Source organism: Lutra lutra, chromosome 10 (assembly GCF_902655055.1).
Source record: "Lutra lutra chromosome 10, mLutLut1.2, whole genome shotgun sequence".
NCBI lineage: Eukaryota > Metazoa > Chordata > Mammalia > Carnivora > Mustelidae > Lutra > Lutra lutra.
In genome coordinates this window covers 61823178-61847273 of record NC_062287.1, presented here as the reverse complement: position 1 = coordinate 61847273, position 24096 = coordinate 61823178, and the positions used below count along the sequence as shown (strand labels likewise).

The 24096-nt window shown below is 46.0% G+C and overlaps 1 protein-coding gene across 1 annotated transcript in view; it reads right to left on the bottom strand.

Moving 5' to 3' along the window:
• Nucleotides 1-24096, bottom strand: part of DNHD1 (dynein heavy chain domain 1) — a 78102-nt gene that overhangs the window by 29231 nt on the left and 24775 nt on the right. The window contains 15 exon segments of the mRNA XM_047690478.1: nucleotides 160-211; nucleotides 214-267; nucleotides 269-295; nucleotides 297-3041; nucleotides 3144-3241; nucleotides 3560-3685; nucleotides 5051-5258; nucleotides 5756-5850; nucleotides 6270-6462; nucleotides 6559-6686; nucleotides 12104-12418; nucleotides 12421-12595; nucleotides 13077-13234; nucleotides 20057-20300; nucleotides 20390-20655. Of these exon segments, the coding sequence (XP_047546434.1) occupies nucleotides 160-211; nucleotides 214-267; nucleotides 269-295; nucleotides 297-3041; nucleotides 3144-3241; nucleotides 3560-3685; nucleotides 5051-5258; nucleotides 5756-5850; nucleotides 6270-6462; nucleotides 6559-6686; nucleotides 12104-12418; nucleotides 12421-12595; nucleotides 13077-13234; nucleotides 20057-20300; nucleotides 20390-20655 (4884 nt within the window).

Genomic DNA, 24096 nt, shown 5'->3' with positions numbered 1-24096 from the left:
GGGAGAGAGTAGAGACTGGCTCTGTCACTGTCCACTTTCAGTCCCCTGACCCAAGCCCACCAAAGAACTCATGTGCCAGGCACCAGCTATATGCCAGCTCTCCTCAAGGCCCTATCTCCAGCCATCCCTTCCCCTTCCCTTCCCTTCACCTGAGAATGTGTGCCTTCTCCCCCTCATCTGTCCTCAGGTGGGGGTCAAGCAGACAACGCAAAGATACGGGCCAGACCTGGTGACTTCAGCCACACCTGGGCAAACAGCCCGCTGCCCTATGAACATGCAGCAGAGAGCTGGTGCCCCTGGCAGGTGAGGGAATTGGAAGTTGCTGGCACCAGCACTTCAGCCAGGTGGTTGAGCTCAGCGACCGTGTGGAGATGCAGGTGGTACTCGTGCGGCAGGGCTGCCATCAGGACGCTAAGCATCCCCTGCCACGTCTGCTCCCCACCACACCAGACTAGGGCACATTGACTCACCACTGTGGGAGACATGCCTGTTGCATCTCCCACCTCCATCAGGAGAAAAGTACCTGGGGGTCGTGCTATCTGCTGACCACTGGGGAGGCTGAGCTGGGGGGCATCTTTCAGGAGGCAAGTGATGGGGTCCAGCCAAGAGGCATTGGCTACCCCATCACATATTATCCAGTGCTGGATCCCCACTGATTCCTGTGGTGGCCCCCTCAGGCCCACAGTCTTACATGGACTGGCTGCACGCAGCAGCCTCGGGAAGACACCCTGGTGCCAGCAGGGGCCATCTAGCCATCCCAGGAACTCCTGGGGGCTGAGGACATTGGGATATAGGTGCGTGACCTCCACTGGCTGGCAGCCTTGGATTGAGGCATCCTCCCTGGCCGCCAGCTGATTCTGGATCTTAAATAAGCTGTGCCAACAAGTGGTCTTGCCACTGCCTGCGGGGCCCAGGAGTATAATACCCAAAGCCCGGCCCAGGGCCTGGCTCAGCTGCTCTAGGGATCCCAAAATATCAGGGCTGGGATGAATGCCTATCTGTGGCAATTCCTCCACCAGCAATGGTTTCCTCAGCGTGTGTGCCTCAGGCTCTGCCAGCACCTGCCTGGCATTAGGGAAAAGCCCACAGAGCAGCTCTTGGAGGTTGTGCAGGTGGAGACCACTGAGGGTGCTGAACAGTGGCGAGCGTAGCAGAGCACGCAGTAGGGCAGCCTCTTCGGTCACAACCAGGCTGTGGGGCTGCTGGGACTTGGGCTCCTCCTTGGTCACATTTAAATTCTGTATCATGTCTTCCAGTATGTGCTGGAGCAGGGGCAAACGGCAGGGCAGGGGCGCTGATGCCAGCTCAAGCTCTAGGGAGAAGAATTTAGATAAGCGGGAAGCCATGCGGGAGGCATCCCGCATCCCTGCACCTAGCAGGGTCAGCTCTGCCACTCGCTGAAGGTCAGGCAGTGTCAAGGCCACAGGCCGCAGAAGCAAGTGCAGGTTGGCAGGCACAGCAGGGCTCAGGGAACGCAGTGTCAGGAGAGAGCCGTAGCCAAGGCGTATGTACACATGGTGTTTCTCAAAGAAGCCACTGCCGAGGAGCTGGGGTTGTGTGGGGTCAACAGTGCTGGGGCTTCGGGAGGCCGCCTGGTACAGTGGGGCATAGAGGTGGTGCAGTTCAGCCAGGCGCTGGCCCAGGGCAGACAGCAAGCCAAGGGGCAGGCGCTGAGCCCCTTCCAACAGCAGCCAGGCACCACCCTGCAAGGCACCGTTCAGGTAGTTGCTTAGACTCTGGGCCTCTATCTGAGGCAGGCAAGGCATTGTCACCAGCTGGCGCCCCAGGGCCCGTGCTAGGCTCTTCACCGTGGTTGCCTTGCCTACTCCATCAGGGCCCAGTAGAGTCCCACAGGCCACCTCCTCCAAGGCCAGCAACAGTACCAGGGCTGGCCGCTCAGGCAGCAGGCTGGGCAGAGACCCCAGTCTGGGACCCAGGTACTCATAATTGTAAAGGAAGGACCGGCCGAGAACGTCTATCCAGCATGCAGCTGGCGACGGAGAAGTCACAGCAGATGCGATAGTCTTGAGACTCTGCAGGGGACTCTGGGGGATGACATGAGGTGAACCTAGGTGATATTTGAGTTGGCGAGCCCAGTGGAAATCTGTCAGATCACTGACCTGGTGCTCCTGCAGCATCTGTGCTATATCCCGGTGAGTCACTGCCATGGCCAGCAGGGCACTGAGCAGGCTGGCCTGGCGGACAGAGCCCAGGGGCTGCTCACCCTGGGAGGCCCTCTGGGCCCGTATAAAATTCACCAGTGCCTCGAGCTTGCACACATGCACGCGGACCATGGCAGGGGTCTTCCCCTCCAGCAGAGCCTCCTCCATCTCTGCCCGCCATACCACCTCCTCTGCCACCAGCACACACTGCCACGGGAAGGCCTGGACCACGTGCAGCCAGTGGTGGGCAATAGCTTGTGGGGCCGGCTGGCTCTCCTGGGGCAGCTGCCTAGAGGCCTCATCTAGCGATGGGCCCAGAGTGAGACGGGAAGCCACACAACCCTGCAACTTGTGCACCAGCGCCAGACGCAGGAACTTCTCCAGAGAGGCCAGCCACTTGGGGAGATCTGAATGCAGAGGAATGGACCTCGGCAACTTTACCTCCTCGCCGCCTGCCCCTAGCACTGCCAGCGCCTCCACACAGGTCGATGCATTTGGGCTTGCCTCCCGGTCATCCACCTTTTCGTCAAGTGGGCTGGACGTGAAGCTCACAGCGTGCACATGAGGAAAGCAGCGCCGTACCCATAGCTGGGCCTCGCAGGACTCCAGGGGGGCAGCCAGCAGGGCCACCAGCTCGCTATCGCTGAGGAAGAAGAGGCGGGGGAAATGAGCACACACCCGATAGAGCACACTCTTCAGGGCCATAATGATGCCCTCCAGCTCCACGGAGCCTGCCTGCAGCAGCTGTTGCAGCTGCTGGCCTTGGAAATGAGGGCTCCGCTTGACACTGGGCACGATAAGTGACAGAACCCAGGGGTCATCTACAGAGATCTGCATCAGGGTCCGATACTGATCGTCTGTGGCCTTGAACCGGGAGTTCTGCGGTGAGAGGAGATAAAAGTGAGGGAAGCTCTCCCTTCCTGCCTAAGCCCCACGACAACACACTAGCCCTTGTCCACCTGCCTCACCCTTCTTCCCTACCAGGTCAGGACTAGGAAACTCGATCTTCATCTCATGCAGAACTTTATTCAGAAAAATCCACTGCTGCTGGAAAGTCACCCACACCTCCAGCAGGGCACCTGTGTGAGCAGTGAGAGGAACACTGGAGGGAGACTGGGGTTTTAGCTTCTGCTAGGGGGTCCAGCTGGTCCTCACCTCTCAGGGTGCCCCATCCCAAAATACTCAGCAGGATCCAGGGACCTTGTTTGGAAGACAGCAAACTTTCACCGTGAATAAGATTTCACCTGGTCACCTCAGCCCAAGAAGTGGCTCTGAAGGGGATCCTCACTTTGTCCTTCTGATCTTGCCCCCACCCAACCCCCACCTCTTAACCCCATCCCTCCAGGCCAACCCACCTCAGGTCCCACCCATTCATCCAGCTAGAGGCCTGCACTCACTCAGGCTATGCATGATGGTCACCCACTCCAAAGCTGCTTTGTTTAAGTCTCCCGACTTTTGGATGGCCAGGATCTTGAACAACACCTGAAGACTTTCCTGGATAGAATCCTGCAGGCTGCCATAATCTAAGGAAGAGTGGGTTCCAGCTGAGCTGAGCTGGCAGTTGATGGGGTAAGGGCAGAGATAACTATTACCCAAATAACACCGACACTCAACAGTTCTCAAGCTATTCTCTAGAAGACCCAAACATGTTTTCTTCCACTAGTTGAGAATTATGCTCACCTAGAGTCAGAGTGTGTTTGTAAGCCTGTTCATGTGAGTTATAATCCTAATTACAGAGTTTGATCTGATATTATGTTAACCATTTAAATATGGGTGGGGAAAGAGTTCCTGGTTCTATGGAAACTATGGAAAGCCTTCAGTAAAGGTGAGTTGATAAAGCATATTAAATTATGTACAGGCCAATTTTTAAAAATTGGAAATTGTAATAAAAATCTAGAAAAATTCTGTACTCCAGCAACTTCATAAGTGTCTTCACATCACTGCTCAACTTTACAGAAGTTGGGAGCAGAAATGGTGGACTGTGCATTAATGTGGGAAAGGGCAGTGAGGAACTTCTATTATTAACTGCAAATCAAAGTAAAGCTCTTGTCCTTCAGCCAAAAGGTTAATAAATAAATGTATATTTATATGTTTTAAGCTAAAGTAAAAAATCTTAAGCCATATATACATCATTTTTTTATGATCTTCCTATTTAACTGACTGAATTTGCCAATTGGGTTTCAAGTGGGTTGGATAAGAGAATTTCTCTTCTACTGGCAATTCCCTAACTATGCCATCTTGGTGCCTGTATGTATGTCGTTCCCTCTGCCTAGGATGCCCTTTTCTTCCTGTAAGTTTGGCAAACTTCTAATCCTTCAGGAGTCAGCCTGAAGCCTTTGTCTATGGGAAGAGAAGATTCCTCTGACTCTCTTCAGTCCTTTAAAATTGGTCCTCTTTCTGAGATTCGACTGCCCTCAGTTAGATTCTTCACCATGCAGTCATCTCTATTCTATTGTCCTCTCTCACTGGACTGGGAGCTCCTGAGGGACAGCACTTCTGTCTGTGAACCTCCACGTCTCCTATGTTTGGCTCAGAGAAAGCAGATAAGAGTAAATGAGTGGGGCAAAAGCTCAGACAGCAGGATGCCATCTAAAGGAAAGAGCACTGGAAAATGGAGAGATATCATCACTGTGAGGGATTTCTTAGTACACCCAGAAAGGGAAGGACCTTTGCTAAAGAAACAGCATGGGCAGGAGGAGGGAGCTCCCAAGATTAAGACTTGATAGGAGTGACATGAAAGACACTGTCTCAGGACAGACTGGTGTATCCTGTCCAGTAAGGAAGAGGCCCTGGCTGGAGAATCTAGATCCCACAGGGCTTGGTGGACCTGGTGGACAAAAATGGCCCCTGGCAGTGGGCTATCACCCAGCAGCAAACCCTGGTCTCACCTGAAAGGATGAAGGTGCCACTGTCCTTGCCCACCACTTCCCACTGGGGGCTGCGGATCATTTGCTTCTTGGAGCGCTCCACGGCTGGGGGCTCATAGGGTACATGCAGGATGAAGTTGATGAGTCGCAGCTGGCGTGCTTCCCAGACCCGCTGTAGCCGCCGTAGGGTATCTTGCGCGTGGATTCGTTCGTTTTCACACTGCCAGATCTGGAACAGCTGGGTCTCAGGAACCAGCACTGGGTGATGCCTCAGGGGATAGCCTTGAAGCTGGGACTCACGGGCCAGGGCTCAGGGGAGTGGAAGTGTCAGAGATGGAGAGTAGGACCATTTGGCTTCAGATAGGCCATCTGTAGCATAGTTTGACCTAAAGCTGCTGCCTTGAAACCCACTCTTTTCCAAGGTTTCAGTGGAGGACAGTACCTTAATCAGTTCATGTTGGAAAAGGGCAGGTGTTGGGGGACATCTGCTATCCTGTGTGCCCACAACTTTGGGAGTGGGGCATCTCTCAGTCAGAGTCTGAAAACACCCATCAGATCCCCAAACCCTCAAGGCAGGATAGCAAACTCAGCTTCCCACCTTCCCAACCACAAGCCAAAATCTACGGCCCCCTGTTGCAAGGGGTTGCTGGAACTTAACTGGATCTATTACAGCTTAGCAAATAGGTCCTGGGTTTGGACCAACTCCCTTTCTCTGGAGGGCCCTACCTGATTGATTCGATCTGCAAAATCCAGCAGTGGACAAGTGAGCAGCTGGCCCAGTGTTAGGAGTTCCATGTTGCAGAGACTGTCTAGACCTAAGGCTGGAGGTAGAGGAGACAAGTCAGAGCAACACCTGGTATACGGCAGAGTCTGGCCCATATCCCAGAGTCTCAGATCTGCAACCCTGAGCCCAGCCCAGGCCAGCTCCCCAGCAGAAGATCTGAAAGTACAACATAGAGCCAAGAACTCAGAATGTAGGGTCCAGGGCACAACACAGAGCACAGAGCTAAGATTCGAGCCTGAGTCTAGCCCAAGGCAGCAGAGAGGACCCACATGATGGTGCAGGAGGCTAGAAATATTGGTCCCTGTGGGAGCAAGGCAGGGAGCAACCCAGGGAGGAAAGGTGTTGCCCACAGGAGCAGCAAGGAACAAAGTTGTTACTTGTTCTAATCCCCAAGTCCTTTTCTCCCCACCACAACCCCACCCACCTCCCCTAGCCCTGACTCTACCCAAAACACACCTCGTAGAAGGGCTTGGAAGTTCTGGAGCTGGAGGCTGCCCAGCTTGGTCAGTAATGGCAGGTAGCTACGGAACTCCTCCACCATGAGTATGCAGCACTGCAAGACTGGGCTGTGCAGCCCCAGGCTTGTACTCATGTGGGCTGCCTCCCTCAGCCAGCCTTCTGTCTTCTCCTGGGCTATAGTCATGCTGAACTAGAGGGAGGAAGGTTCACTGTCAGCTGGAGACCCTTCCCTCACCTTCCCCCTGCAGCCTCTCCACTCAGGCAGGAGCTCTGAGAGTGTTGGCACCTTGGCAAAAGCCATGCACTTCCATTCGCTGATGTTCTCGGAGATGACTCGGTACAGGTGCCAGATGCGCTGTTGCTGCACAATCAGACGGGTCCCACAGACTGGCAAGGGCACAGGACTCTCGTCCCCTGTGGGATAGGGCAGGCTTAGGCCTAGGCTGGGGGCAGGGGCCATGGTGAGCAATGGTTAGTCAGGAGCCTGTAATGGCAGAAACAAGCGTCTAAAAGTGCCAGGGCTGGGGTAGCCAAAGTTGTTCAGTACAATGCAGGTGGGGACCATCCAAGGGACAGTGCTTCCTGTTGCTGGGATGCACCAGGCATGCTCCTTTCTGCTGAGGGCTTCTGATGGGCAGTTCATTCTTCTGGAACACTGTCCCCTCAGAGGACCATATACCTCACTCCCTCACCAATTCAAGTCCATCCACATGTGGCCTGGGTAGCCCAAGCTGTTATGAACTGCTACCTACCCTCTCTGCCATTCCTGACACCTCTTACTTGCTCTCTTCTTTTTTCTGTGCAACTTCTCAGTTTCTAAAATACTCCGTGATTTGGTTATATATATTTTTTTTGATTTGGTTATATTTTATGTTTATTATTTGTTATCTTTTTCTCCCAGCCATAGTGATGGGCCTGTGAGGCAGGGGTTTTTTCTTTGTCCACTGGTATACTGCAAGCCCTGTGCACAGTATAGGCACACAACAAGCAGCTGGACAAATCCAGTGAGATGCATATGGTAAAGATCTAGCCCACAGAGAGGACCATGGAGGGTAAATGATGATGCTTCCTATTTTGTGTACTTCTGGTCATCCTTCCCTCCCTTCGTATCTCATAATATCATGGTTTCGGCTAAGGTCATGATCTCATGGGTAGTGAGACAGAGCCCCACATCAGCTCCATACTCAGTGGGGAGTCTGCTTGGGGTTTCTCTCCCCCAGCCCCTCCCCACTATGCATGTGTATGCACATGCTGTCTCTCAAATAAATCTTTAAAAATAATAATAATTATCATTATGGTACTGGGATTGCAATTAAAAGACATCAGACCAGGTTTAAGAATATTGCAGTAAAATTGTCATTCTCATTCATTTGAATTCCAGTTTACTTTCTTGAGTGAGAGAAAAAGTGATAAAATAAAGCTCAGATGCTGGGAATCATGCATCCTTTAAGTGTAAGCATCATCCGTCACGGAGAAGATCAGAATATTGAAAGGCTTAGAATCACTATCAGGCTATCAAAGCTCTCATCCGACCAAAAAAAAAGGTAGTAAATTTAAACTCTTCCAATCATTCTCTGTCTGACTCAAAAGATCTGGCTACACACTCATATAATCTTTAGTAGCAATTGTCTCAACATCAAATATTGGACAAATGAGGAACTTCCTCTATAAGAAAGAACAGGCACTATATTTCCAGACATGTGAGAAGAGAAGGACAAACTTGAGTATTAAGAGCAAATATCCTCTGACAGACATGTGCTGTGGTATCTACTCAGTGAATTCCACTGCATTTTAAAGCTTTATCTGGGGGCGCCCGTGTGGCTCAGTGGGTTGAAGCCTCTGCTTTCGGCTCAGGTCATGATCCCAGGATCCTGGAATCGAGCCCTACATTGGGCTTTCTGCTCCGCGGGGAGCCTGCTTCCTCTTCTCTCTCTGCCTGCCTCTCTGCCTACTTGTGATCTCTGTCAAATAAATAAATAAAATCTTTAAAAAAAATATCTGGAAGTGATTTCACTTTTTTTTTTTTTTTTAAGAGAGCATGCACATGAGCGGAGATTGGGGCGGCGGGGAGAAGGAGAGAATCTTAAGTAGACTTTACTCTGAGGGCAGAGGCCAATGAGGGAGTCACTCTCAACAACCCTGAGATCATAACCCAAGCCAAAATCAAGAGTTGGACACTTAACGGACTGAGCTACCCAGACGCCCTGTGATTTCATCTTTTAAAGTTGCAGGCAAAAGCTGTAACAAGAGTATCTATATACCATTTCTAAAGATTCACCTTTTGTTAACATTTGACCCGTTTTCTTTATCATTTGTGTTTACATGCTCTGTGTGTGTATAGTCATATGTATACAAAAATACATAATTCTTTTCTGAACTATTTAAGGGTAAGTTACATATTTCATGGCCCTATTATCCCCAAACTCAAATGTGTATTTCCTAAGAACAGGGATATTCTCTTACATAACTGTAGTACAGAGATCAACTTCATATCTTACATTGACAGAATTCCTTAGTCTACAGTCTGTGTTCCCATTTTGTCAGTTGACCTAAAATGTTCTATATAGCCCTTTCCTCCCCTCAAGGACAGCATCCAGCCCAGGATCAAGTACCTCATTTACCTGTCATGTCTCTTTAACTTCTCTTAACATTCCTCACAGGCTTAATCTTTTCTAACAGACATCTTTGAAGTACATTGACCCCCTTTTTTTGTTCACAAAAAGTTCATGTTGTCTTTGTATGGTTTTAATGACTGAAGTTATTTATTTTCAGCTGGACTACTGAATAGGTATTGTGTCCTCTGCGTACCATGCCTGGAGGTATATGATGTCTATCTGTCCCTCACTGGTGATGTTAATCTTTGAACACCTGGTCAAAATGTTGCCCAGTTTCTCCACTAAATAATTGCTAAAGTTCACCCTGCCCCTTGCAACTAATAAGTAGTCTCTGGAGGAGAATCTCTTTAAGACAATGTAAACGTTCTACTCCTCATCAAATTTGCTCCCAAATTTGACATCCCCTGATGATCCTTACCTGATCCAATATTTATCAGAATGTTTGCAAAATGATTATTTTTCCCTCCAGATTTTCTCTAGTTGACTCTTGGCATTCTACTATAAGTGCAAGTCCTCATTTCTCCCTCATTGACTTATTTATCTATTTATTATTACTGTGGATAATCAATTCCTATTTTTCCTGACATGTTCCTCCCTTATTTATTAAAGGAATTTATTACTCTCTTACTTTCTGGATTTAAAAAATATTCTAGGCTCATCTTGTACCTACCCTGAGATAGCCCTAAAATCATCCACTCTCTGAGGAGCCCTGGTAGGGAATGATCTTAGCAACCAATATCTACACATACACTTACATACATATACACATGCACATAAGCACACATACACACACAATATGTGTGTATATTTTAAAATGCAGTGGAATTTACAGAGAGTGGAAATTGATAAGACAGCTCATGATATTTCTCCAGAATTCAGAGTAAAGGAATGACTGATGATGAAGATAAAAGAAATGGAGAAGAGATTCAGAAAATCCAATAAGTAAGTATGAATTCTGAAAGGAGACCAAGCAAATATATTAAGAGCCATTACCAAATAACTGATAAACAGATTACCTATCCGGAAAAAAAGTTAAATTGGTATCAAATTTGCCCACAATGCCAACTATCAGAAGGCAATGATGCAATAGCCTAAGTTTGGAGAAAAAATTTTGTGACTTCAGAATTCAGTATTTAGCCAAGCTGTGATGTATGGACATTATGAAATCATTCTAGGCATAAAGAGCTTAGAAATTGGGGCACCTGGGTGGCTCAGTGGGTTAAGGACTCTGCCTTCTGCTCAGGTTAGGATCCCAGGGTCCTGGAATCGAGTCCCACATCGGGCTCTCTGCTCAGCGGGGCTCCTGCTTCCTCCTCTCTCTGCCTGCCTCTCTGCCTATTTGAGATCTCTGTCTGTCAAATAAATAAATAAAATCTTAAAAAAAAAAGAAACAAAAAGAGCTTAGAAATTTTAACACCTCTAACTCCCTTCTTAGAAAAAACAAATACTCAAAAAATATCACAGCCATTTAAGGAAGGAATGAAAATAATGAAAAGATGTGGCATTTCTAAAAATGGTAGTGTGACAACACGGATAGACATAGAGGGTATAATGCTAAATGAAATAAGTCAGACAGAGAAAGACAAATACCATACAATTTCACTTATATATGAAACAAACAAACAAACCCCACAATGAATAAACAAACAAAAAGCAGAAACAGATTCCTAAATACAGAGAACAAACAGAGTTGCCAGAGGGGAGGGGGTGAGAGGTTGGGCACAATGGGTGAAGGAGAGGGGGAGATACAGCTCTCATTATGGAATGAAGAAGTCATGGGGATGAAAGAGACTGCAAAGGGATATAGTTAGTGGTACTGTAATAGAATTGTATGAGGACAGGTGGTAGCTACAATTGTGGTCCACACACCATAATGTATAGAATCAATTGTCAAATCACAATGTTATACACCTGAAACTACTGTAACATTCATTGTTGACTTAAAAAAATGGTAGTGGGTAAACAAAACCGGTAAACCTTAGATGTCAAAATAGTTGTTAATGTGGTTATAAAACCAAGCAAATGTCAAACGTATTGAGTAAAATAAAAGGTACATAATAAAAAATAAAGAGTAGTATTAATTAGAGAGAGCCGGGGATGGAAGGAGCTAAAAGCAGTGCTGTGGGGTTTCCTGGGCCGAGCATCACAAGGCCTGAGTCCCCACTCTGCTTTTCCACAAACATCCCCAATCCCTAGAGGAAAGTTCAAGCTCTGTGGTCTATGTCAGTTATGGTATGGGACAAGGGTCTTTCCATACTTGGCCAAAGAAAATGTTCCTGGGGCGCCTAGGTGGCTCAGTGGGTTAAGCCGCTGCCTTCGGCTCAGGTCATGATCTCGGAGTCCTGGAATTGAGTCCCGCATCGGGCTCTCTGCTCAGCAGGGAGCCTGCTTCCTCCTGTCTCTCTGCCTGCCTCTCTGCCTGCTTGTGATCTCTCTCTGTCAAATAAATAAATAAAATCTTTACAAAAAAAAAAAAAAAAGAAAGAAAATGTTCCTTGCTTGAGGACGGTCCAGGGTGTCCTCCACCTTATATCTGGCCCAATGGCCCTGGGACTGAGGATGCCCACAGGCACAGCTGGTAATAGTTGGTGGTTGGTAGTTGGCCAAGAGGCAATTCAGAAGCAATGTCACCTTCCAGGGGATAAAAGTAACTGATAGAACTGACTGCACCTGAGAAAAGAAACTTGAGCCCACAAAGTTCTTTATAAAGAAGGAGGGAACCAGCCTAGCTGCACCATTGTACAGAGGGCTGAGATCAATAGTTCTGCCCTGGTCTACTCCTATGGGTCAGGGAGACCCGCAGCAGCTGCCCCTCTACACCACATTGGCTGGAAGCTGTGCCTATGGCTTATCAAGACCTATCTTATCTAGGCCTGCAGCCTGGAACTGGGTTGAGTAGGCTAAGGACTACAAGGTGGGCACCTTTACATTTCTCCTGCATAGGCTTTCAGCCCTCTAACCCCATCACATTCTAATGGAACATTCACCTATTTGCCTTCTCTACCAGACTGTGAGGCCCCTGTCTCCCCACCCTAAGCATGACCCTTGACATAGCCAGTGTAAGAAGATTTTATCCTACAGTTTTCATTTATAAAAGAGATTAAAAGGAAGCTATGTGATTCCCGAGACTTGCTTAGGGACAATCAGGACACAGGACCCTTATCTCAGCTGGAGGGTCTATCACAGGATGGGGGGAGGGGCAGGGATCCTCAGTACCAGTGAAGGTGGCATAGGCGTGATGCAGCTCACTGAGGTGGCTGGCTGTGTTCTGGAACTGACGCTCCAGAGAGATGAGCTGGCGCTCAGTGCTCCTCTGCTCTTGCGTGGGGTCCATGAAGGGGCCAGATAGGGCCTTGTCAATCAGGCCTTCCAGCTCCACCAGGGCTGCGGCTATCAGGTGCTTCAGCTTGGGCACAATGGCGTGTCGCTTGCTGAGCAAGAACTCTGAGGCCTGGCTTTTCTCAAATTGAAATGCCTCCCACACATCCAGGAGCTGTGGGACAAGCAGAGCACAGTCAAGCGAAGCAGGTGTGGTGGCAGGGGGCTGGGAGGCATGAGTGACCTCTGGAATTGCCTTCTCACCGAGATGTCCAGTGCCTCGTTCTCAGCGCTAAAGATGCTAAAGTGGTTCCGGATGAGTTCATGGAGTGACCGGATGTATTCCACTCGCTCCTCCAGCATGTTGTACTGCTCACTGGCCTCATTCAACTGCAGGGCCCACAGCATGAGACCAGCACCCCCACACCCCTAACTACCAGCTTGGGCTCATCCCTATGAGGCAATCCCACCTGCTAGAGGCTCCAGACCCCAGCAGCCACCTTTTACCCAACTGGGATCAGGGGCACATTGGGATCAGATCCCATCTGACCCAGGTTTCTGTGAAGACAGCACAGCTCCTCACCAAATCACGACCCTGTTGACGGGGCAAGAGATCCCTAGATCTGACTGTCACAGAGAGCAGAACTCTCTCTGAAAGCAGGACCATGGTTTTCATCATGCCACAGCCTCTCCCTAACTGAGGGCCATGAGAACAGGGTGAGAGTTAGTAAGGGCAGATCACATACGTGAGCGTAGTTTAAAGGCATCAAGCCCTACTGGAGCTCACCAGAGAGCTGAAGAAGAGTGTGCTGAGCATGTTAGCAAGATGGGCCCCTGGATAAGCTAGGAAGGAAAGATGGGAAGAGCCTACCTTCTGGGAGCATTGTGCAATGGTATGAATGTCTGAGTTGATGGTTTGGAAGACCTCCGTGAAATCCATGAGCTCTGTTATGAGTTGCTGGCTGCGGGTCCAGCACTCATTCTGCACATGGGTAAGAACGTCCTTCCTGATGCTCTCCAACTTGGATTCTGAAGACAGGAGAGAGTTAGGTGTGAGGGGTATATAAAAGAGAAGGGGTGCTGGTGAATTGCTGTGGATCCAGAGTGGGGAAGGAGTAAAGGGGAAGCCAGACCTTGAATTCATTCCCTCACTCAGTGAGCACTTACTGGACCCGTGCCCAGTGTCCAGTCAGCTGCTATTCACTGGTGAGATCCACAGCTAACTACAGCTACTAAAGGCTGTGCTGGCCACCAGGAGACCAGAGTGAGTGAGTGAGATAGAAACTGTTCCCACCCTCAGAAGTTCACAATATGCTTGCAGAGACAGACGAACACACAATCACAGACCAGTGTGATAAATGCTCTGCAAGTGCTTGGGAGCCCTGAGCCTGACATAGTGAAAGGAGAGGAGGCCTGAGGAGGCTAGGAAAGGCCTCCTCTGGGAGGAAACGCCAGAGGGAATGTGTCAAGCAGCTAATGCTCCAAAGAGCAAAGCCACACCAAGCAGATGAAATAGCACATACAAAGGCACAGAGATGACATGTTCATGAAGAGCAAAATGCCCTATTGGGATGAAAGTTTTCTGTTTGGGGGGCCTTAGTGGTTTTGCTCTAGTAGAAGAGGTACCAAGAAGAATGTGTAATCTGCCCTTTGTTTTTAAGGATTAAAAGAAAGGAGCTTTCCGGTGGATATGGGGCTAGAAGGTTATCTTAGAGGCTGCCTTTGGTGATAGGGACAACTCCACTGTTTCCAAGGAGAGGAATAACACCAGCATGAGGTCTCACCAAATCACTGACACCACCAAGATACCACTGATTACCATTATTGGGTGCCTGGGTGGCTCAGTCAGTTAAGTGTCTGATTATTGATCTCATCTCAGGTCTTGAACTCAGGATCATGAGTTCAAGCCCCACGCTGGGCATGGAGCCTACTTACAAAAAAAGAAAAAGAAAAGAAAAAGAATAAAGAAATATGAAAAGATGGGCGCCTGGGTGGCTCTGTGGGTTAAGCCGCTGCCTTCAGCTCAGGTCATGATCTCAAAGTCCTGGGATTGAGCCCCACATTGGGCTCTCTACTCAGCAGGGAGCCTGCTTTTCCCTCTCTCTCTGCCTGCCTCTTTATCTACTCGTGCTCTCTGTCTCTGTCAAATAAATAAATAAAATATTTTAAAAATATATGAAAAGCAGTATACCATAACATGCAGCATAGAATGCTTGTTTACTGCAAACCATATACAATATCAACTACTTTGCCTGTATTAATCCTTTTAATCCTCACAAAAACCCTTTAAGGTAGATAATATTATTGTCCCTGTTTTACAGATAAGCAAACTGAGCCTTAGAGGGGTTCAACAACATTATCAATATGACACAATGGCAACAAAAGTCCAGGACCAGATGGCTTCACAGGCAAATTCTACCAAAAATTTAAAGAAGAGTTGATACCTAATCTCTTCGAAAGTATTCTAAAAAATAGAAAAGGAAGGAAAACTGCATTCATTCTATGCGGCCAGCATTACTTTGACAAGAAAGCCATATAAAGACACCACTAAAAAAGGGAACTTCAGACAATATCCCTGATGAGCACAGATGTAAAAATTCTCAAAAACATTCTAGCAAACAGAATCCAACAATACATTAAAATAATCATTCACCAGATTCAAGTGGGATTTATTCCTGGGCTGCAAGGATGGTTTAATATTTGCAAATCAATCAATGTGATGCATCATATTAATAAAGGATAAGAATCACGATCCTTTCAGTAGATGCAGAAAAAGCATTTGACAAAGTACAACAACCATTCATGATAAAAACCCTCAACAAAGTAGGTTTAGAGGGAACATACTTCAGCACAATAAGGGCCTGATACGAAAACCCACCACTAATGTTATCCTAAATGGGGAAAAATTGAGAGCTTTCCACTACAGTCAGAAATAGGACAGGGATGTCCACTCTCACCATTTTTATTCAAGATAGTATTGGAGAGGTGCCTGGGTGGCTCAGTTGGTTAAGCACCTGCCTTTGGCTCAGGACATGATCCCAGCATCCTGGGATTGAACCCTGTGTTGGGCTCTCTACTCAATCAGGAGTCTGCTTCTCCCTTTGCCCCCTCCCCTCCCCCTCCTCACGTTTTCTCTCTCAAATAAATAAATAAAATCTTAAAAAAAGAAGAAGATAGTATACTGGAAGTCCTAGCCACAGCAATCAGACGACAAAGAAATAAAAGGTGTCTGGATCAGCAAGGAAGAAGTTAAATGTTCATTATTTGCAGATGACATGATACTATATAGAAAACCTGAAAGACCACCAAAAAACTGCTAGAAAATAAACAAATTCAGTGAAGTTGCAGGATACAAAATAAATGTGCAGAATCTGTTGCATTTCTCTACACCAATAATGAAACAGCAGAAAGAGAAATTAAGGAATGAATCCCATTTACAACTGCACTGAGAATAAAAAGACACGTAGGAATAGATTCAAACTAAAATGTGAAAGACCTATACTCTGAAAACTACAAAACACTGATGAAAGAAATTGAAAAGGATACAAAAGAAATGGAAAGACATTCCATGCTCATGGATTGGAAGAACAAATATTGTTAAAATGTCTATACTACCCAAAGCAATCTACACATTTAATGCAATTCCTATCAAAATACCAGTAACATTTTTCCACAGAGTTAAAACAAACAATCCTAAAATGTGTGTCGAACCACAAAATGTCCTGAATAGCCAAAACAATCTTGAAAAATAAACCAAAAGCTGGAGGCATCACAATTCTGGACTTGAGGTTATATTACAAAGCTGTAGTGATCAAAACAGTATGGTACTGGCACAAAAATAGATACAAACTCACAATTACATGGTCAATTATTCTTCAACAAAGCTGGAAAGAATATCCAATGGGAAAAAGACTGTCTCTTCAAAAAGTGGTGTTGGGAAAACTGGACAGCTATATGCAAAAGAATGAAACTGGACCACTTTCTTATACCATACACAAAAATAAATTCAAAATGGATTAAAGACCTAAATGTAAGAACTAAAACCATAAAAATCCCAGGACCCTGGGATCATGACCTAAGCCAAAGGCAGACACTTAACTGACTGAGCCACCCAGTTGCCCAAGAAACAAGTCTTGGCAAGGATGTGGAGAAAGAGGAACCTCTTGCATTGTTGGTAGGAATGTAGCCTGGGTACAGCCACTCTGGAAAACAGTATAGAGATTCCTCAAAAAGTTAAAAATAGAACAACCCTATGATCTAGCAATTGTACTACTAGGCATTTAACTATACAATACAAAAAGACTAATTCAATGGATACATGCACCCAGATGTTTACAGCAGCATTATCTACAATAGCCAAATTACGGAAACAGCCCAGGTATCCATCGACTGACGAATGGATAAAGACGGTGTGGTATATACACACACTGGAATATTATTCAGCCATAAAAAGAATAAAATCTTGTCATTTTCAATAACATGGATGGAGCTAGAGAGTATTATGTTAAGCAAAATAAGTCAGTCTGAGAAAAACAAATACAATATGCTTTCATTCATATATAGAATTTAAGAAAAAAAAACAAATGAGCAAAGGGGAAAAAAGAGAAAGAGAGAGAGGCAAACAAAAAAACATACTATTAACTGTAGAGGACAAACTTATGGTCACCAGAGGGGAGCAGAGTTGGGGGATGGGTGAGACAGGTGATGGAGATTAAGGAGTGCACTTGGTGTGATGAGCTCTGGGTGTTGTATGGAAGTGTTGAGTTACTATATTGTACACCTGAAATTAGTATTACACTGTATGTTCCATGACTGAAATTTAAATAAAAACTTTTTTTTTAAAGATTTTATTCATCTGTCAGAGAGAGCGAGCGAGCGAGAGAGCACACACAAGCAGGCAGAGGCAGAGAGAGAAGCAGGCTCCCTGCTGAGCAAGGAGCCTGATGTGGGTTGATCCCAGGAGCCTGGGATGATGACCTGAGCCTAAGGCAGCAGCTTAACTGACTGAGCCACCCAGGTGTCCCTAAATAAAAACTTTTTAAAAAATCACATAGTGGTAGAACAAAGATTCAAACTCAGGCAGCCTAACTCCACTCTGCTCTGTTTTATGTTTTGAGGGGTGAAAATAAACTGACTTTTCCTCTAGGAGCATCTCAGCAACCGGAAAGTGAGATAGTGAGTTCCAGGCACAGAGAATTAAAACACACTGGGTATGAACCTTCTGGAGCCTAGAAGGAAGTCATCAGTGGGATTTAATACCAAGAACTGAGACTGAGAAAACCAAAAGAGAGAAGGAATGGGTGGAAGGGGGCCTGAGGTTGAAGAAATACACCAGGAGAGAATATATCCTTTAGCAAACTATCCCTGGGGCCTATCACACTAGCTAGGTTGTTGGAACTGTGCTGCTTTTCAGAGCAGTAGTGGGCAGGCAAGTGATGGCAGAGAGGAGCTCAACAGCGACATCGTATGGTAAAAATCAGAGACTGAAAAATACCAGGGCTGCTGGGGGTTAGAAATTGGAGATGGATGATGGGAAAACAGATTTGAGAGATATTTAGGAGGCAGAAGAATGGAAAGAATTTGGTGACAGTTGGAAGTGGTGGAGTTAGGGAGAGTGTAAAGGATGGACACTAACTCACAAGAATGAATAATGATGTCATTCACAATTCAAGGAAGACCAGGCAGAAGAGGAACAGAGTTGAAGGATAAGTAAGCAAAACTAGATCACAAGAAGGATAAGATTAAGTGAAAAAATTAAGCACCTAGTGCCTGGCTGTCTCAATACTAGAAACATTGTAAAAAATATTTCATTTACTCTTCCTAGTCATAACCCTGTGAGTGACTAAATTATCATGTCCATGTTACAAATAAACGAACTGAATGAAGCTCACTAATCTGAGGTCACACAAACCACTGAAAAGCAAACCCAGGATTCTGAACGCCATTTTTTTCTCTATCTGTTCTTCTTGAAGAGACCAGTTGATCTGGACTAAGGACCAAGAATCTAACAAACTAGAAAGAACAGAGACTTCCTGAACAACAGTGGAGCAAAGCCTACCCAAAATAGGGTCAGAAACAAAATAGGCCAGCCACAGGCCCTCCCTGTTCCTGCCATGGAGCCCGAAACCCTTGTACATTTAGGTGGTATGGAGAGAGGGGAGAGTGGGGAATTTTTGTGGCCCAAAAGATGCATAATTACACGTGTTTTTATCCGTTGAAGAGCAAAGACAAGGAGGGCAAGGTAGGCAAGCATTTTCAAGCAAGATCTCTCAGGCCACCCACTTCCATAAAGAAAGCAGGCCTGGAGGCCACGAGTCTGACAGTATCTACTCTTTGCAGAAAGCAGAAACTATTGGTTATTGGGAGCTAGGTAAGAAAACAGAACCACCATCTGTTTCCTAGAAGATCAATGGCTTCCCAATCTACCCCACTGTGAGCCTTTTGAAGACCAGCTTCTAGGCAGAGACCCTTACCTGGTAAACAATAGCATGATACACCCTTCTCATTGGAAGTGAGCAAAAAAACAGAGGAACAAAATGAGGTCGTAAACTGGATTTCTCAGAGACCCAGGGAGACCAACAGCTGGGCCTTGACCTAGTAGGGGGACAAGAGGAAAACCGAGACAAGAAGGAAACCCAAATGGGTTGAAGAGGAAACAGATGATAGAGTGGGCCCGTGCTCCACTTTCCGTGTGAAACTTTGGGAAGATGCCACTGCAGAGTGCCCCTGTGCTAACACGAGATAGTCACATCAGGGTAGAAATCACAGTGTGATGCATTGTAGCAAAAGGAGGGCCAAACACAATGCTCCCAAGTCCCCCACAACTCCCAAATAGCAGGGGATACAGAAGATAATGGAGAGTTAATAACCAGTGGGCCTGGATGGGTTCCTATGTAGAGGGCTGAGGGACACTGAAGCAGAACCTATAGGGCTAGCCAGCCTAAGAGGAAGGCTAGATGAAGGGTTTACGAACATCCCAAGGGCCTACAAAGCCAGCAGGAGCCAATGCAGGGCCAAGTCGGCAAAGGTAGACACTCTGGGCTCCTATTAGCCAAGGGAACACACATAGTTACACCAGCTCAGGCCACAGCTGCCCCAGAAACAGCAATGTTAGAAGGAGGCCAGAGACCAGGCAGGGATGTATTACACCTCGGTGAGGGTTGACAGAAGCCAGCAAAGAAGAGCACAGAGCCCAGAAGCCCTCTCCAATGCCAGATGCCACCTTGCAGGGGAAGAGGAGCAGAGGGCACTTGAGAATAAAAACAACCCAGAACTGTAGAATGAATTTTTAATTGATCAAATACCCAAAATGGTCTGAATTAGACCCAAGCACTGCTTTATATGAAAAGTGCTTTCACTTTCAACTGAATACATTCTTTCACCACCTGCAGAAGTTATAACTACAAGTAAGGCCATAACAGTTAAAGAGAATGCCTTTTTATACATGCAAATTATAGGTCAATTTTGACTCTGTTGCATGTGGGGACAGGCACTCTTGATTACCGAGAATATCTGCAAAGAAATTGAGCTCACGAGCCTAAGGAGTAGATTAAGACTTTTCTCAGTCACATTTGGTTTGAACTACTTCCATCTCAGGAAAATAGAAAGTGTCAGGTGATAGAAACTTGACTCCCAAAGAGTATGGAGAATGAACAGGGGAGGCTATCCTCTGTAATGACCACACCTTTAACTGCAAAGGGAAGGGCCTGGGACCTGGGCCTTTGGGAGGCTCTACAGGTCCAATGAGGGGTCATTACCAAAAATCCTCGGAGGACAGTCCAAGTCCAAGGAGAGCCACGTGGATCAGATAAGGAAGGCGGAAAGAAAGGAAAGAGGATAAGCAGCACTCACCCATCTCTGACTGTATGTGATGGCAGCCCAGCAGCATCAATCTGCCTTTTGTAACCAGCTTGTTAGGTATGTTGGAGACATGGGTCTGCCAAAGGTTCAGGCAGCTCACCAGCATCACATAGTTCTTGACAGGACAACCTCTCATGGACTCCAGCTTCTGGGGCCCCCAAGACTGGAGGAACTGGTGAATGCTTGTCATCCAGCGATGTTCCCTGCAGAATTCCTTCACCTCATGCAGCATGCCCTAGGCACAGACAAGGTGCTTAGGGCAGAGGTGGATGGCTATGACAGGAATTAGTGAGCATCTTCCCCCTCCTTAAACTCTCTTCTCACCTCCAGCAAGGCCTGTTGCATAGTCAGTGCCTGCTGGATCCGAGGATTGTTGTCCAGGTCCTCTTGCAGCTGCTTGTAACTGGGGGGCAGGTATTGGCCCCGCAGCCGGTACCCACGGACCTCTAGAGCTTCAGTAATCGTGTGAGACTTCCAGGGCCACACCAATCCTATATTTGGCCCACAGAAGATGTGCACAGCATCACTGGGCTGGCCCTGGAGCTTGGGCATCACGAATTCTGTGTTCGAATCTTCCTCTTCATCTTCTTCTAATGGGGCACAAAACATAATTGTCCATTGAGTGCCCTGCAGGGCCCCCACGGAACCTCTCTCTCCACCTGAGTGTATACATTACACACACACACACACACACACACACACACAATCCTTGCTCCTGAGTGAGTTCACACACATGCATCTATATCACAAACACAGACCCAGTGAGGGAATTTTTATTTAGGGTTCAGGTTCAGAAAACAGAATTTAGTATAAGCAATAAGGGAATTATTATAGAAAATTAAGTGGTTTGCAAACAGTTGGAAGAACTGAAAAACACTCTAGACTGAGCATCTATAGCTCTGCACTGCCTGGCAAATTGGGAGGTCAGAGCCAAACCACCAGCTACTGAAGCACACTACCTCTATTATGATCTCCTCCAGCAAAATGGATGGCATAGGCAGTGCCTCTCTCCCATTCTTACCTCAGTTCTGAATTGAAGTCCATGCACATCTAAATCATGTACAACACCTCTCTGCAAGGAGGTCTAGGAAACATAGTGCGTAGAACTCCAGCCTCTGTAGAACAGAGGAGGAGGTTGAACTTGGCCGTCCTTAGTATCTGTCTTAAGGAATATTCTTGAGCCTGGCTTCCCCTTTAACTTCTTAGAAACTGGTTAATTGCCACTTTCAGTATTTGTGTTAAAACTTTGTGTATAAAGGGGGGAAAACATTGAAATGTTCAGAAATTAGATGCACAGGACTCTCTCAAATAAATAAATAAATCTTTAAAAAACAAAAGCAAAAACTACATTTAGAAAGAGCATACCTCAGAATATGCCTCAGAATGGCCAATAACAAGACATATCTATTAAAATTACTGAATTTCAAGAAAAAAAGAAAAAAAATGTTTCAGGCACCCAGGAAAAAAGGGAAATAAAATTTTGGTCCCACAAGCCCTTCCTAAGGAATCTAAATAGAAAATGAGCTTCTTTTTTTTTTTAAGATTTTATTTATTTATTTGACACATAGAGAGAGATCTCAAGTAGGCAGAGAGGCAGGCAGAGAGAGGGGGAAGCAGGCTCCCCACTGAACAGAGAGCCCGATGTGGGCCTCAATCCCAGGACCCTGGGATCATGACCTGAGCCGAAGACAGAGGCTTTAACCCACTGAGCCATCTAGGCACTCTGAGAATGAGCTTCTGACAAAAAAGTAAATAAATAAATAACTGAGAGATCAATCAACATAAAGACTGCTGGTTAGCTTAAATATATTGTTACTTATAGAACTAAAATTAAAGAAGTCTTTATTAAATATAATTATTAGAAGGGAAATAATACAGTATGAAATTATGCTATAGAGAATGCTGGTCATTTTCTTGCTTGCCAGGTTTTGAGAATGGAAGAATGGAATCTTGGAAGGCATAATGGTAAGCTACGCCCTTCTCCCTTCTTCTGTGGTAGAAGAGCCCATCTTCTGTGAGAAATTAGAAATGTCTGCCATTTGATTCCCCAGCCCTTCTTGCTGCTCGAGGTAGCCATATGACCTAGATTTTTACAATGAGATATAAGAGTCAGTCTCCTGGGGAGTTTCTGGAAGATTTCCTTTCCTGATAAAATGTGAGAGTCAGGCACGAAGAGGTTTCCCTCCAATGCTCCTCCCCTTTCCCCCAATCTTGCCTAAGAATGGGCTGCTTGGAGCTGGAGCTTGTCTTGCAACTATGAGGCAATAAGCCTTGGGATGAAAACAACATTTCTGATTTAGCCTCCCCTACCACACACACCCTTCTAAGAGAATCTGCCCTTACTTATAACCGAACTCAGAAAGTAGTAGGGGAAGGCTATAGGAAGCCTGATACTTGGGGACATCTTTGAGCCACTGAACCAATCTTGGGAATACCTACCCGGAGAGACTTCTTGCTATGTGAGATAATTGTTTTCATTGTTAGGCTACTCTTAGGTCTTCTGTTATTTCCACTGAAAGCATTCTCAGTGACTCAGAATTCAAACACACAAGCAAAGTCAAAAGACTAAGAAATAGAAATAAAGCCTTGATAACACTGCATGGGCCTTGAGTCTAGATGAGCCTGAATTCAGCTGCATCCAGGTATTTCTTAGTTATGGGGGTCAATAAATTCCCCTTTTTGCTTACCTAGTTTTGTGTTAGAAATATATTATCCCAAAGCAACATGCACATTTAGGCCTACATAACGAATGTTTATGGCCAATACAATCATAGCTGAAGATTGGAGCCTCCACCATACACACCCTTCTAAGAGGATCTGCTAAAACTAATTAATTTGTACCATGACCCAATTCCCTTGCCAGAGCTTATGGATATGTGGTTCCCTCTATGGAATAGGCTGAATCAATCATATTCCTGGTCTTGAAAACTTGAAATAACTCAGTCACACATACAGGAAAACTTAACTAAAAGACCATATAGAGTTAAGGATGGGGTTGGTACCACAGAAAGCCCAAGTCATTTGGAAGCAAGGTATAAGGGAGCAGAAAGTTCAAAGGAGGCAGAGACAGCTAGTTTTAGGGGAGAGTCAGAGAACCTGGGAAGAAGCACAGAGCGAAGTAGAGAGAAAAGGACAAGCAGCAATTCGAAAGAGGGGGCTCTTTTCCTGACATTCTAGTTTCCATTTCTGTGAGGCGTGGCATTGCTACAGACTTTCTGTCTTCAAATTTGGTCACTTGCTGTTTTGTGAGCTCCAAAACACAAGATGAGATTGAAGAACTGTGATTCAAGGTGCCAAGACCCACCAGAGTACTCAAGCAATATGGTGCGATACAGTTGATTCATGTGTGAGTCTGAGCAAAGGAAAGAAAAGCTAGTATGTTTTTAACGCCGCAGCTTGGTGACTGCAATAGCCCAGCAAAACAAAACGGAAATCACTAATGACTTACTTCAGAGCCAACGTAAGAACAAAATAAAGCTTGTTTATGACCAAGAAGTCTGGTAGCAACTAAACCAAAGAAACATAAAAGTTAACATGGAGCTGCATTTTTAAATATCAATCCAACTGCAAAAAACCAAATAATAGAGACATTTACTGTAGGTTTCTTTGAATGAGTCACTCAAGACATGATACACAGAGCAGCAAAGCTGCTTGTCAAACATATTTATAAAACTTTTCATCTTTTCAAAATTTCTTATTTATAGGGTGGCAAGAAAAAAAGTCTCTCTTCTCTTTCAATGATGAATCCACTCACCGCTACACTGCTTACCTCTATTCTCCCTCTTGCTGGTCACACTGTTCATACCTCATGCTCTAAGACACACCCCCTGCCACATGCAGTTCCCTGGTAAAAAAAAAAAAAAAAAAAAACCCAAAACAAACAAACAAACAACAACAACAACCAGTAGTGACAGTTTCATTCTTTGCACTATATCTCTCAGCTAACTTCAACACCATCCCAACCAAAACATATATCAAAGTGTTTATGATAAATATCAAAAAGATGCACTGATCTTGGTAAAGTTAATGTA